The sequence below is a fragment of the Lycorma delicatula genome, chromosome 7 (assembly GCF_047948215.1).
Source record: "Lycorma delicatula isolate Av1 chromosome 7, ASM4794821v1, whole genome shotgun sequence".
Classification (NCBI taxonomy): Eukaryota; Metazoa; Arthropoda; class Insecta; order Hemiptera; family Fulgoridae; genus Lycorma; species Lycorma delicatula.
Window position 1 is genome coordinate 20,694,035 of NC_134461.1, and position 15,496 is coordinate 20,709,530.

The 15,496-nt window shown below is 29.0% G+C and overlaps 1 protein-coding gene across 3 annotated transcripts in view; it reads right to left on the bottom strand.

Annotated features, from left to right (window-relative positions):
* Nucleotides 1–931: 931 nt before the first annotated feature.
* Nucleotides 932–15,496, bottom strand: part of PpV (Protein phosphatase V) — a 41,480-nt gene continuing 26,915 nt past the window's right edge. For all 3 annotated transcript variants that reach the window (XM_075370382.1, XM_075370380.1, XM_075370381.1), the window contains exons 2-7: nucleotides 13,951–14,046; nucleotides 12,012–12,219; nucleotides 8,115–8,194; nucleotides 4,032–4,137; nucleotides 2,619–2,780; nucleotides 932–1,308 (exon numbers count right to left, since the gene is read on the bottom strand). In XM_075370382.1, coding sequence (XP_075226497.1) covers nucleotides 1,118–1,308; nucleotides 2,619–2,780; nucleotides 4,032–4,137; nucleotides 8,115–8,194; nucleotides 12,012–12,219; nucleotides 13,951–13,998 — 795 coding nt within the window. In that variant the 5' untranslated portion in view covers nucleotides 13,999–14,046 and the 3' untranslated portion in view covers nucleotides 932–1,117. The remainder of the gene's footprint in view (nucleotides 1,309–2,618; nucleotides 2,781–4,031; nucleotides 4,138–8,114; nucleotides 8,195–12,011; nucleotides 12,220–13,950; nucleotides 14,047–15,496) is intronic.

Below are 15,496 nucleotides of genomic sequence, written 5' to 3' on the forward strand. Positions count from 1 at the left end.
AAAAAGGCTTTCTCACCTTTGAATTTCATTGAATAACTTGTGTGGGCAGCACTTTTAATAGGCGTATCAATATTTTAAATAAAATAAGTATAAAATAATTTTTTATTTAGTGAAAACCTGTAAAATATTAAGCATAAAGAAGAGTTGAAAAGTATTCTTTTTTTATTTTTTGGATGTATTTTTGTCAATTTAATTTCTTTTTTGTAAGTTTATTTTACATTAGCAAAAATAGTCCATCAGTTGTAAGTTGATTGATGCTAATTTCAAGATGCCACATCAAAAGGCAGTTGAAAGCATGAGTAATCTCAGCGTTATCAGTACAGGAATAATTTTTAAAATTATTACAAAATTTCAATTGCATCTTTGTTCAAAAGTAGGAACCCTGTTTTGTGAGTATTATTTTTTGATTATGCTATTACTTTTGCATCTTCCTTACTGCAAACTTCAAAACCATGAAATGAATGAGAAGGTTATTTATCTCTTTCAATATTTGTACCTTATTATCAATAGTTCAAGTTTGATCATCTAACTTTCTGTTATAGGCCACACATTTTTCTAATCAAGTTCTTGATTTATTAAATCTCAATCGCATATATTTTTTCATGTATTTCACAGAGGAAACAATAAGTATTAAAACTTTTTTATGGTTCAATGAAACTATTCTATAATATGATAAACATTACAATTTAAAAAAGAAAAATACAATGATATAAGGCATTTATTAATTACTGTATACATTTTACTTTCAATAGTACAAAATAACATGCATTCTACCCTATAAAATAATGAGGTAATCATGTTAAAAAAGGAACAAAAACCTGAAATAAAATAAAATCTTTCTAAAAGTTTTGAAAACCAGAGTACTGTTGAAAATATACACTAATTTTATTCTCACTGAAATGGGAAACTGAAGTACTTAAAAACCATAAAATAGATTACTAAATCCGATTTTTTTTTATTTAGAATATTTTACCAACAGAAAATACCTGAAGTAAAAACTGTACATAAATTGATTCACTCTTTGTTCATAAATAGATCAATAAATAATCACAGTCAATTAAAAAAAAAAAAAAGAAAAAAGTAGCAGAATGAATGTTTTTTAACCAGATTTTCATGATCACAGGAAATATGGAGTAGTAAGTGCTGATGGTATTACTCTACCTGAATCAGGAACAGCACTGAAAATTAATGGTTCTCTTTTATCAACAGTATTAAATTGTAAAATAGATGCTACATTTCCACATCGGTAACAATAATTTGGTGCTGACCATACTGTAACCAATTTTTCATTAAACATGTATTTGATACCTGTAAAAAGAGATTATAGATGTCAGTATAAACAAATAAATCCATAAATTATCTAAATACAATGTGTCAAAAGTACAGCTTATGTAAACCATAGGTTAATTAAATTATATAATATTTGAATTATAAAGGACAATTACAAATGAAATAAGTACTTTTGAATATTTGTAAAATACTTATTTTTTAAATATGGAGATGACTTACATGGTTTTACAGGAAATTTCTTAAAGTTTGTATCTATAATAGTGTTCCATATAAGTGCTGCGAATTACACAACAGACATCATCAACACTGTAATCAGTTCATTCCAAACATGTGAAAGCGTATCCCAATCAACACTAGCAACAGCATTTGTAATATGTAGTTTTAAAATCTTTTACATCTACAAGACAGACAGAAACAATAACTTTGTCTCTTATAAAAACCCACAAAAAGTAGTCAGTCATAAGGTGTATAGTTTGGATTTCTTGGTGATCAATGTCACGGATTTGTCAGTAGCATAGCCAATCTGACCTCTTGGAACGTGTTTATCCAGATAATTTTAACCTCCATGTACCAGAGAAGTGGAGCTCCATTCTGTACCGGAATGAATTTCTCTGTGTTTATCTTAGGTTGAGATTTAATTAAGTTAATTTTTTAATGTCAAAATAAATTTACTTTAGGTGAATTGAATATATATTTCACAGTTTCTCTAAGGTTTTCTCATATTTATATGTTGTTATTTCTACTTATTTGTATCTCTACTAATGTAAAGTGTATACTTATCATCAAAAATTAGGCAAATGAAAGGATTTTCTTTGTCAACACATTCCTGCATGCCCATATAGAAATCTCTTACTAAGATTTTATTAGAATTACTTAAACTGTAATTTCTAAGGCCTTCTTTTCAACTATTTCTGCAAAATTTACTCCAGCTAATAAATTTTTACTTCTAAATGCGGTGAGACCTAGATCTAGTGAGACCTAAATCTAGTTGATTACCTACATCATTGTTTTTCTGATGCAGGAGGCCTTCCTTATTTTTATTTTTACACATCCTGTGTTTTCTATTATTTTGTTCAATCGAAGATGAATTATCTTGTTGGAGGTCACTTTTTATTCTGAAATTTCGCTGCATGATGTTTGCAGAGTTTGTTTTTCAACAAACAAAACAAAATGTTCCTAACCATATATTTAACAAACGCTTTTTTATTCCACCTCTACATTCCTGAATGACATTAACTTTCTTATGACATCTGAATATAACAAAATAGAAAAATATTAATTCATGAAAAATTATAGCATACATGACCAAGCATGAAAAATACTGCTACCTTCATGAACTAACTGATGAGCTCTACAGATAAGGCTTAATTTATTTATGTCCATAAATTCTTCAGTAACTTTTGAACCAAATATCCAACCAGCACCTCTTGGACTAACTGTCCAGGTTTCAACTTCATCTGGATCAGACCACACCAAATCACAGAATGCACCTAAAAACAGGAAAAATTTATGTTAACACTAAATGTTATTTCACACATACTTCTGTATGTGTATTAGTACTTCTGTATTAGTTGTTTTTAATACACAAAAAATTAATTGCGGAGTTCACTTCTTATCAACCTTATTAAAACTGAAGTTCATGTATTCAGGAACAAAATGTAACAATTAAAAATTCTAAACGAAGTAAATATTACTTTATGAAATGTCAGGTAATGCTAAGAATTAGGAATAATGAAATATAAAGGAAAAAACACAAAGATAAAACAGACTAGAAGTTTTTGTAATGGAAAGCTGAACTATCTGACCTTTGAATGACAGAAATAGTTATTTTAGGCAAACAATCAGGGAGGTAATTATTTTCTGAAAAACATAATTTTGCAATAGTATAGTAAAAATAAGTTAATAAAATCTAATAAAAAAATTATGTTCTCTTTGAAACTGTGACTGGCAAAAATCAGCTGATCTTTGAAGGTTTTCCCTTCTGCTTTCTTTATAAATTTTTAATATAAAGATATCATCTTCTCACACCTGTTGAAAAGCTCCGTTCAAAATAAAATCTAATTCTAACATATGCGTAGCATACAACAAAGAAAATTTAAAACTGACAAAATTACATAATTGGCAATAAAACAAATATGGCAGTTCTTGTTTTGGACACAATCGGCTGAAGTATGGATAACAGTAAAGTAGCAATTAATTTTTAACTAAGTAACTATTCTTTCCATAAAGTAAAACATGTAGCCACATCATACTTTACCAACTTAAATTTTCAATCACAAAATTTACCCAATTAGAGATCAACTGTAGAGTCAAGGCAAGTGCTCTTGCAGCAATAAGATATAAAAAGAAAAATTCTAAATTTCATTTTTTGTTCTGATCTTAATAATGTAACATAGTCACAAATTATTTCATTTTATTTAGTTTTGATTAAACATTTTGATTTGAAGGGTCTACAATACTAAGTAATAAAAATGTTTATATCTTTTACAATAAGGCATACTCAAATGTTTGAAGTTCTTAGTATAAAAAAAGTCCACCTTACATTTAAGAAAATTGTGATACTCTAATTTATAACATAAATTTTTATTATACTTTAAAAAATGTAATATCTTACAATGGTAAATAAAAATAGTAACTAAAATCAAATGTTAAAAATCATTAAATAATCGTCAGTAAACATGTAGAAAGCATGTATAAGTATATATATATATATATGTATGTATGAAAGTTAAACATTTTACCTTTATATGGAATTTCTTGATTTCTTTCAATGACTCTTATTTGATCTAATGTTTGGATATCAGGCGACAAACCACCATGAACACAAAACACCTGTTCATCTATTAACTAAAAAAAAAATTTATTGGCCATTAAAAGAATTTTACTATAAATATTGATATTTTATTTATTCTGTATATCGAAAATATGATCAACACATATAAACCATCAAACATATTTGATTAATCTTAATTTTAACACAAACTACTTTTTATAAAACCAGAAAATAAAAAACTTACATCATCAAAACATTAATCTGATTCTCCTGAACATCTCACAATAACATGAAACCAGAAATACAGACATAAAACTTAGGAATGTTATGCAACAGACACAATTAAAATTAAGTAAAATATATGTACCCTTAACAATTACAAAACAAACAAATTGCTACAAACACTAAAAAAAATACATATTCAGCAAACCTATACTCTGCACTTGCTCCCATCCTGCTTTCAAACTTCCAAACACATTTTACAACAAAATTTAATCCACTTGGTGAGGATACAATAAAGTCTAGCCAGATGTAGAGTAACACTAAATTCTATTACTATTACTATTGGGAAATTCTTTTATCTTGAAAGCAGTAGTTAAAATTTCAAATTTTATGGTTTTAAGAAAAAATCATTTCCTACTATTAGAATGTTTACAATATATATCATATTGCCTATAATTGTAAACCATTTTTTACCAATGCATTTTGTTCTTTAGTCATATAATCTAAATATAGAACAAATATCCTGTTAATTTAACTGAACTAAACATAAATAATCTGCCTCTGATTGGTTTTGATCTTAAATAAAGTGATGAAGGAAAATCAAATATAGAAGCCTGAAATACTGTGGATTTGAATGTAACATGGAGGTAAGTCCTCCAATAAAAAATACCACAGTTTTTTTAAATAAAATTTTTAATTTTGAAAGATGAATTAAAATAGTAAAAAATTTGTAGACAGTGATTGTGCAGTACAATTTTACCGTTAGTCTCGCCTTCACCACACCCCCACTAGTTAGTCATCCATGAATTCCAAAGGATTTCACAAAAGGATCAGGATATGGAATCAATAGTTTACTTCAACATATATTCAACATTTCTGGACTTACCATAAACTCTTAAAACCTACTGAAGTTAATACTGAAAACTATCAGCAATATAAAAAAACGGGGAAACCAAACAAGTTTATCAAATTTATCACAGACAGAACAATTAGGGGATCGATAAAGGAGGATAAATTAAAAAATTTTGTGAACACAATTGAAAGTGAAATCGAACTGCAAATAAGGAAAACTTTAACCCTTTAACGTGTTCTGCTGAATATTACACAGTCAAGTATTGCATTCCAATGAATTTTGCCGTAATATTATGCATTCTGTCATGCCATCAGATTCTACACTCTAGCAACTGCAATTTGTACTAAAAGGTGTTAGACTAAATGTAATATGGTTTAAAATGTTTTTTCTCTATAATTACTATTATACAATGAATAATAATCAAGTCTGAAAGGAACAAAATTTTTCTTATTCATTCCATGTTTCTCCCAATCAGCTGTTCTGTAGTTTGACTCTCCTATGCATTTGATTTGTAGTTTATTGGTTATATTATCATATACGAGGTGTTTTAGTGATTTTTTTACTGATTTTCAAAGTTCGTGTTATATTATTTTAGTTTGGTTTTTTCTGAAGATGTGGTAATAAAGCTTAAATTTTGTTTCCGTTTACAACAGATGTTTCTATATGTGAATTATTTTCTTGTTTTAGTTTATGGTTTAAGGTTATAAAATAGTTATTTATTATAAACCCTTTAACACGTTTTGCCGTAATATTACACAGTTATATTATGTAATTATATTGAAATTTTTCTACTAGTATCATGAATATAAAGTAAAATACATGCAGTTACAGTTCAAGAGCACGATCAGCTGTGAATTAATAAAATAATCCATACAATAAAGTCTAGCCACATGTAGAGTAACACTAAATTCTATTACTATTACTACTGGGAAATTGTTAGGGTGGGGGGGCTATTAATCATCAACATAATTAAATGGTTAAACAAAAATGGTGCAATCTTGATGAGTGCCTATATAGGGAGTTCTTAAAATAATTAAGTCCCACTCCCTAGACCCAGATCATCCCTGGAGCTCAAGCTATAAAATTCTATAAAGATTTGCATGGGACTGATGATTTTAATGCATCTGATGGCTTGTTTTTGCGGTGGAAATCTCATCACAGTACAAGTCAAACCAGCATGAGGGAGAAGCTTGATCACGTGATAGAAAAATCTGCAGAATGTTTTCCTCAAGAATTAAACTAAGTTAAGATTGATAACAACCAACAAGTGTATAACTGCATCTATTAACAACTTTTTCCTTCAAAAACTCTGGACGTGAGGAACGCTGTTAATAAATCAGAAATAGAGATAAGCAAGGATAGAGTGACTCTCCTTTTAGCAGTAAACAAATTAGAAAGTCATGAACTTAAACAAGTCTGGATAGGGAAAGTCTTACTTAAAAATTGTTTTAAGCATGTTAATATGACTTCACTACCATTTCTGTACAAATGTCTACTGAAATATTCACAAACAGGTTTCATGAGGAATTTGTTTCATTAGTGAGGAAATATCTGTGGTCACTTAAACTTGAGAGAGAGCTGTCCTTAGTCTTGACTACTGTCCAGAGTATCCACCACTGATATGCTACAACACAAGATGGAAATTGTTCATTACATTACCACAATGAACTGCTCAGTGTTCTAGTGAACTGTAATGAGGAAATGGAAACTTTCCTTAAATTCATCAATCTCAAAACAGTTGCATATTCAATTTAACAGTTGCACGGGAAAGGAATTACTCTGGCTATAATTCAGAAGTACTGGAAGAAATGTTCCAGGTGAAGATGACTGTCATCAGCAGAAACTGTTCAGTTGCAGAATTCTTGAGCAGTGACATCCAGTCAACATGTAGTGTTCTGCACTAATAAATCACAATTGACAATTTGAATAACTGGGTAGGTATTAACAAGATTGAGCTAATTTCAGAGTAGATCTCATAAAGATATAACTGATGTTGTCCACAACAATAAGAAGATGATAGTGATGAAAATGATATTTGGCGGAAGAAGACATTCCGGATGATTGTGAAGTGATAACTCATATGAACAAGGTGATTTTATGGATAGAGGAGCAAAATGAATCAAACAGCATTCATCTCCTCCACCTTGATACAATCAAAAAATGCAGGGAGAAAAAATATAGTGCATTAGTCTGTTAAACAAAACTTAATTCCATCAAACATTTTGATCAATTTTTGTCGCATTTACATTCATATTTTGATATACTGCAGTAAGTTTACAACATGGAGGTAAATCATGTCCACCAAGAACTGCATTATATTAGGATTCTACTGTATGTATAATAAAAACATGGGTCAATTTTTGTTCTGTGTATTTTACAACTTCTACTTTATAATAGACAAGGTTTTTTCTGAACATTTTTGCAAGTTTTACTTTCATCATGGACAAGGTTTTTTTTACCATTATACAATTATATTTGTTTTTAAAATTATGTTGGGGTTATATTTTTAAAAGCAATTATGACATAAATTTTTGATTAAGTGCGGTTTTTGACCCATATTGGAATTATCAACAGCTGCTCAAACTGGATTGTTGTAAAATAGTTCCTGTGATCATCCCAAAAACTCAAGCAACAGCCAGTTCCATATTTTCATATTTTTCTTCCTAATAGCAGCAAGTAACAATGCTACATATTTTTTTTTCACTTCTAAATCTAAAAATAGGAATATCAATAAACTATCTAAAACTGTGTTCTTCCAAAATGAGATCCAGCTCCCTTATTTAAGTTTTGAAAAGTTTACTATGCATGCAAATTTTGGGATAAAAAACCAACAGTTCTGCTTTACAACTGAAATAAACTGTCAGAAAATCAAATGATGCTACCTTTTACAGTTAAATGACATACAGACTGGTAATGAAACATTTACCTAATTTAAAATTCCTACATAATAGTAACTAAATATTTTTTAATACTTACAGCAGCTACTGTAAGTAAATCAAACACTCTGCAGCAATACCTCCATGCATTTGCATTACCATACTTTTTCTGACATTCATCTAAAAATGGTAAAAGAGAATATTTTAACTTTATGAATAAATAACAAACGATCAAGATAGTTTATACAAGGATGAGTAAAAAATTATCTACACTCTTTGTTCTACAATTTACTTACACAAAGGTAGGAGGGGATCAACATGTACATAATTTTTCTACACAATCATCTCCCTTGGGAATGCACTTGGTCCAGCAGTCTACAAGCTTACGTATTCCTTCCAAGAAGGTTTTTGGTTTGTCAAGAATCCACTCTTGCACCACTTCCTGCATGTCTAACTCTGCGGAAAATGACGACCTCATGAATCATCCTAACCGGCCCTAATAGATGAAAGTCAGACAGAGCAAGGTCTGAGCTGTAGGGAAGATGTTCCAATCCTGAAAATTCAATTTTATGATGGTTTGAATGGGGTGGTGAGCGGGCGTTGTCATGCAACAACAACACTGTCTTGGTACCCATAATGCACAGACTTTACATAAGCTGAGCTCATCTTGGATGATTTGATGAACAGGAGTATGACTGATGTTCTAAGAAGACACTAACTCATCAATGACAACTCGCCTAATCCCCAGAATAATCTCTCGAGCCTGAATCTCATCATCTGTGGTAAAGGATGACAGGTGTCTTGCTCCCTCTTCATGCGTCACACAAATTCAGCCACTTTTAATAATTCTCAATCCATGAAAAAACATTTTTACATGATGAAGCATTGTCTCAATATTGTGATAAAAGACTACAATGAATTTCAGCCCTTTTCAAACCCTCTGACCAGAGAAACCAGATCACTGCTCATTGTTCCTCCTTGGTGCAAACTACTAGTATGGATGGGACATTACGCTGTGATAGCCACAAAGCAGATGACATGATCGGGATAAAATTTCACACATGTCACCACACTTGTACAAACTCTAAGCACATACACACAGAAGGCAGTATGACAACCATGAAGATGTGTTATAGCGAAAGGTAGATAATTTTTTTACTTGCCTTTCTATAAATATATCATATAACATCTGCAATCTGTGAAAATCCTTCTAAGCTTCAGTACAAACTTATAAGAAATTTGGATGAAAAATGAACTCAAAATTTAAATTTGTTTATTTATACTTAATAAATTTCTATAAATTATATATCAATGTTACCCGACACTGATGTTGATAGTAAAAACTATGAATTTGAACAATATGAAATCTAGAAAAAATTATAATGTCTAAGCCTTTATCAGAGGTCCTGGGTTTAAATCCCAGTCAGGCATGGCATTTTTCATATATTGCAAAAATTCCATTTCTATAGAATCATGTGCAAGCTTCAAGCGTATGTGGCGATATCATCATCAAGCAAAAATAAGGAAAAAAATTTGTAGCCACCAATTTAAAATAACAGAAATGAAATTAATTTCTCAATATTATTAATAAAACTAATTTCACATGTTATACAGAGTTTTCCAATAGTACTAAATTCTTTTAGACACTTTATTTAAAAAAACATTTAACATCTTTATATCAATAAAAAGTGGAAATTGTTACAATAATGTATAAACTTACTCTCAGACAAAAAGTCATTTAGGCATATTGAAATTTTGAATGACATCTGTGCTTAATCTCAGGAGGACAGTTGACATCGTTTCATGAAAAAATCTATATCTGAACTTTGTTAATAAAATATCATCATTTCATTGGCTACGTGGCTGTCTGCACAGTTGTTGTCCAAATTCATATCTAACATTTTTCATTCATTTTAAGTAATTGGCCATTATCATTTTCACAAACATGGACCCAATAACACCACCAGCCAATAACCCACACCAAATAGTGACACGGGGATGAAACATGGTTTCTTTTGGATATTCATCACTCCTGATGTAGCAATTTAGCTTAGTATGTTCCCATTACAATAAAAATGGGCTTCATCACCGAAAATTATTTTCTTGCAAGATTTGTTGTGAACTAGTTTTTTCAAGATTGTTGTAGTGGCTTCAATTTCAATATTAACTGAGTCATATGGATGTACAGCTAAAGCTTTACTTAAAATTACCTTATATTGTCTAACAGCTGTGAACCTGAAAAACCTATTCATATAATTGTATATCTTTTACAGCTCAAATTTCTTTGAATTTATCAAAAATCTGTTTTGTTTAACTAATGTATACTGGGCAGTTATTAGACTGAAATAAAAATCATATTTATTAAAACATATTTATTCTACTGAACATTACTTCATAACTGAAATAACAATGATCAAAATCGAACAGTTTTTAAAGATTACAATCAAACAGTGCTGTCATCTGACAGGCATAAACTAACAATGCCCTGAAGCTTTTATTAGAAAACCTCTTATAATCACGCTTCTTTTATTATCAAACTTTGATTTGTTTTCTACATATGTAATATACTTACAGAAAATCTTTTCAAGATTATGAGTAGTTTCTTCCTCGATGGTATAATAGATAGCACTTGCTTTACAGTGATTACCTAAGTTAATGGATACACAATCTATAAAGTCAACAAGTATATTGATCTGCACCATCTCTGTTTGTTTAGTACTTTTTATAAAATTTAATTACAAATTAAATAAGTACTTTTATGAAGTATTTTTGATCGATAAGATTTCTTAATGTTTAATACCAGGTAAGCAACTTAAAACCGAAGAAGTCAGATTAAATTGCAGCTATTTGAGTCTTACCTTAAATTATGCTACTACTAGCGCCATTACTGGTTGTGTATGCTACTACTCTCATCTGCTGTTGTCAATTGTAAACTGTTCATCCTTCAGTGCAGTATAGTTTCATTCTTTGTAGTTGCATTTTCTAAAATGCCTTATTCAATCGAGCAGCAGATTGATATAGTGGAAGCTTATACACGTTGTGGATCCTTTCAAGAAACACTTCAAATATTCGGCAGAAAAATCTCTGAATGCTAAATTTTATACCAACAGAGTGGTATAGAATACCAGTTTCAAAATTTTTCATAATTTAAATTTGAAACCGTATTGTGCAACAACTTGAGAGAACAGAGGAGTTGAAACATTTTAATTATTGTGACAGGCTTCTCAAAAACAATGTTGAGAGACAGATAGAGCCAAAGCTGTATTTTATCTCAGACAAGGAATGTTTCATTTATCTGGATATGTACAGCTTTGCAGAGCATCAGGTATTGGATGACTGAAAATTCTCACCAGTTGTTTGAATGTCCACCTCATGACAAGAAAATTGGTGTATGATGTGCTGTTTTTGGTAATTGTATAATGGGGGGGCTAATATTTTTTGATCGGATTGTCATTACAGTAGTATACTGTACAATTCTGACCGACAAAAGAATGAACTGTCAGCAAAAAGTGGTGGTTTCCCTGTTCCCCAGATTTCTCTTTTTTTTGGAGATACTTAAAGGATAAGTTTACAAATAAAATCACCACATTATCAATGAACTGAAGGCATACATTCAACAAGAAAATGTTTTGCAACAAGTGCTAGGTATGATCACTCGAGCACAAAGATGCAATGCTGCACAGGGTGCTCACTTTGTACATTTCTTCTAAAAATATGGTAAATATGTCAACTTTTGCTAATGTAAATATAAAATTTAATTTAATTTACGTTTTATTGTTACATAATTTTAATGTTATATGACATGACATTGTTTAGACTATAGCAGTTGTTTCAAGTTGCTCACTTTGTATTAAACTATAAACAATCATCTGCAACACTACTGAAAAAGGAACCACATAGTTCAGAAAAGGTGATATTTCCAAATATTTAGAAAGTGACTTTTATTTATAAATAATTTACCTTCAGGTAAATAAAATAGGAAATACTATCGACTCACCATAAAAACCATAAACTTGAGTAATTTGTCTAGATTCATGATTTCCTCTAAGTAGTGTAATTCTATCAGGCCATCGGGCTTTTAAAGTTAATAACCTTGTAAAAGTTTCGAGACTATAATAACCACGATCAACAAAATCTCCCATAAATATATAATTTGTATCAGGTACTTGGCCTCCACTCCTGAACAATTCTTCTAAATCATAAAACTAGAACAAAAATATGTATTATAATAATAATAAAATAAAATAAATCAAAATGATAAATAACAGGTCTCAATCTTAATATATATATATATGACATGAAAAAGAAAAAGGTTTGAAAAGTAGGTAATAAAAGCAAACAATGTAAATTTATAAAGCTATGTACAGACTGGACAACAATCACCAGCAATGAAATCCCACAGTTTGACATCATTTAAAGCAACTTGCTTGCTTGCACATAATACTAATATTTCATGTTTACACTGGCAGTAATATTTCTAGCAGTCCTGTACTTACTATAGAACCACTCACAGCTAGTACAGTCTCTGCTATTTAATATTGTTATAAGTTAAGACTTAGGAAAAATTTGAAAGAAAAACGTGTTTAAGCAACTGTGAAATCTACGGGATTAATTTAATCAAAGAATTTTATATAATATAAAATTTATGAGAATGAAATGAGATTGCTCTAAGATGGAAGTTCATTTTGTAATTTTCTGAAAATGAATCTGTTAGATTTAAAAAAACTCCAACTAGCTGCTTAAAAAATTTTAAAAGGCAAGCCAACTTTCATTCTGCAATTTAATGGGCAACTGCATACTTTTAAGTAGTGAATGACCAGAGAGACTGATAATATAGACATGTTGAAACCTGCATAATTTGACATCTTGCATGGCAGTACTAGTTTAATTTGAACATTAAATTATATATGCTATACAATACTAAATATTCTTGTTTTATATTCTGATCAAATTTAATTTTTTTCAATAAATAACAGGCTTTTATTTAATGTAATATTTTAGTAAAATCAATTCTTTTATTGTCCATATCTTCCTTTGTACCAAATGATTAAAAGGAAAAACAAAATTCAGCACAATCCACAACAGTACAGAATCAAATAAAATTTATTACCTCATTTATTTTTATTTTTTCATTTATACACCAATACTTTTGAGGAATTCCTCATCAGTTGGTTAAAATTAAAAAATCTTTACTTTTAAAATTTTGTAAAAATATCAAAATCACACAATAAAATTTTGTTGTATGCAGTAAAAAATTAAAATTTTTTAAAAATTAAAAATTCTTTAATTTATTACACATGTTTATGGCCAGCCACTAAATACAGCACTTGATAAGAGAATCATTATCAAACTCTGTCTGCAGATTAATCAAGCTGGATTTCCGTTTGTATTTGTATATATTTTTCTGAAATGTTCAGTTTTTTATTATTATAATCATTTTCCTTTGTGATTTCAATCATTTTCAAATTAGTTTTTAAGTCAGTAATGGAATGTTTATTTATTATTAGATGGTCAGCAACATTAGAGAATCCTACTTTATTGTTTTTATAATAACTAAAATGTTCTGAAAATCTTGCTCTAAATGATCTGTTACGTTTTCCCATCATAAATTTTATCAGTCACTGCATATTATTTTATAGATACCACATAAACTGTTAATATCATAATTATTATTATGGTTTTTTAAATGTCTTATTATATGATTGTTTTGCTTATATGCTAGTTAATATTTTTCATGGAAATGAGTTTAGAAGGTTGAGGAGAAAATAATGGAAAAGAACCCTTATTTTTATTAAAAAAGCCACAAGATGGCTATTTGGAAGATATCTGCAACTGAGAAGACATAAGTAAACAAATAAATTTTTAAGTGTCTACTAAAACAAAGTGGTTTTTTAAAATGAAGTAATGCAATTTATTAAAAAAATAAATAAACAAACCTGTCCATGAATATCACCACATACAGTTACAGGTGTTGATACGGGCATAATGTTTGGTTCTTCTAGAACCAAATCACACACTATATCACATAATTTCTGTAAAATATAAATGAAGCCAGGATTAATTACATAAAAATAAAATAAAAATTTCTACTGTAACTTAAAAGTTCTAACAAGATCTAAAATTTACAATTCTAATTAACAAAAAACAGCTGTTTTATATATAATTTCTAATTTATACTATTTTAATGTGTTTGTAACTTCTACTACTATGGTATTAGAGAAGCTGGTTAACCGTACCTTAACAGCAGTTGAAATTAGTATACCATTAAAAGTTTGTAAACAAACAGTTGAAATTTCATTTCTCTATAACAATTCTATGAAACACTTTTTCAGACTAAATATCTTTTTTAGAAGGGTTATTCTTAAAATATTTGATCATTCTTTATGTATCATAATACTGAAACTATATCAGAAAAGATTCGAAAATTCTATGCTGGAAGTTATAAAAAAAAAATATATATATATATATGCATACAGCATTTATGGCAAGTACTTATAATAGCAGTTTATCATATCATTTACAATAATATGAAATTTTTTTGCATGTTTTAACATGATAAATTCTGCTAGGACATTTTGTTTGTAACAAAATCTTAAATGAAGTGCTAAGCTTATCATAATTATTAGATATTTATTATCTACATACATTCCCATCCAAAATATATCTTGGGACTCGTTAAAAATGTGACAGTTTTTGGAATACAAAATACTGGATTTCTAATCACTCTGAGGCACCTAAGAATCAGGAAGACTGAATTTAGCAAATTTTAATTTTCTCACATAACTATATTTTAATTACAAATTTTATGAAAATGGTTCTTTGCCACAAAAACATTTATGTCAAACCAGATTACAAAATTATTTTTATGCAGCACATTGCTTCAACCTGTTAGGCGCTTCACTTTTAATCTTTATTAAATTACTAACCCATCAAAATGATCTTTCGGAGAATCATTTAAAACTAAATTAAAGAATCTTCTTTTACAAAATTAACTTATTTTTTTGGTGTGTTTTAAATAATACTACAAAAAACTGAATTTTCTGTATCCTTATTTTAAAACTTGTAAGTAGTACAGACTGAACTAATTAATTCCTCCTAAATTTCATTTTGTACTGCTTTTACTTTTTATCTTCAGATATTTACTTAAAAATTATTTCATACATTTATTACTTTTACAGATTAATAAAATTTGTATTTTGTGATAATATTCTGATCAAGGTTTTGCCATGACTTTTCTCCATCATTCTAGGTAAATTAGTAGAGTAGTTCTTTTTATTATCTATGAATTAGCATACTTATTCTTTCCAGAAGTGATTAATATAATGTATAATTGTGAATTTGAATAAAATATTTTTTTAACATCTTTTACACAAAACCTTTCATCCCTGTACTTGCATACTTAAGTTTACATGTTTGGAAAAATGTATTCACCTTGGTATTTAATCAGGTTTATGTCAGTGTGTGCAGGTTGTAATAAATAAC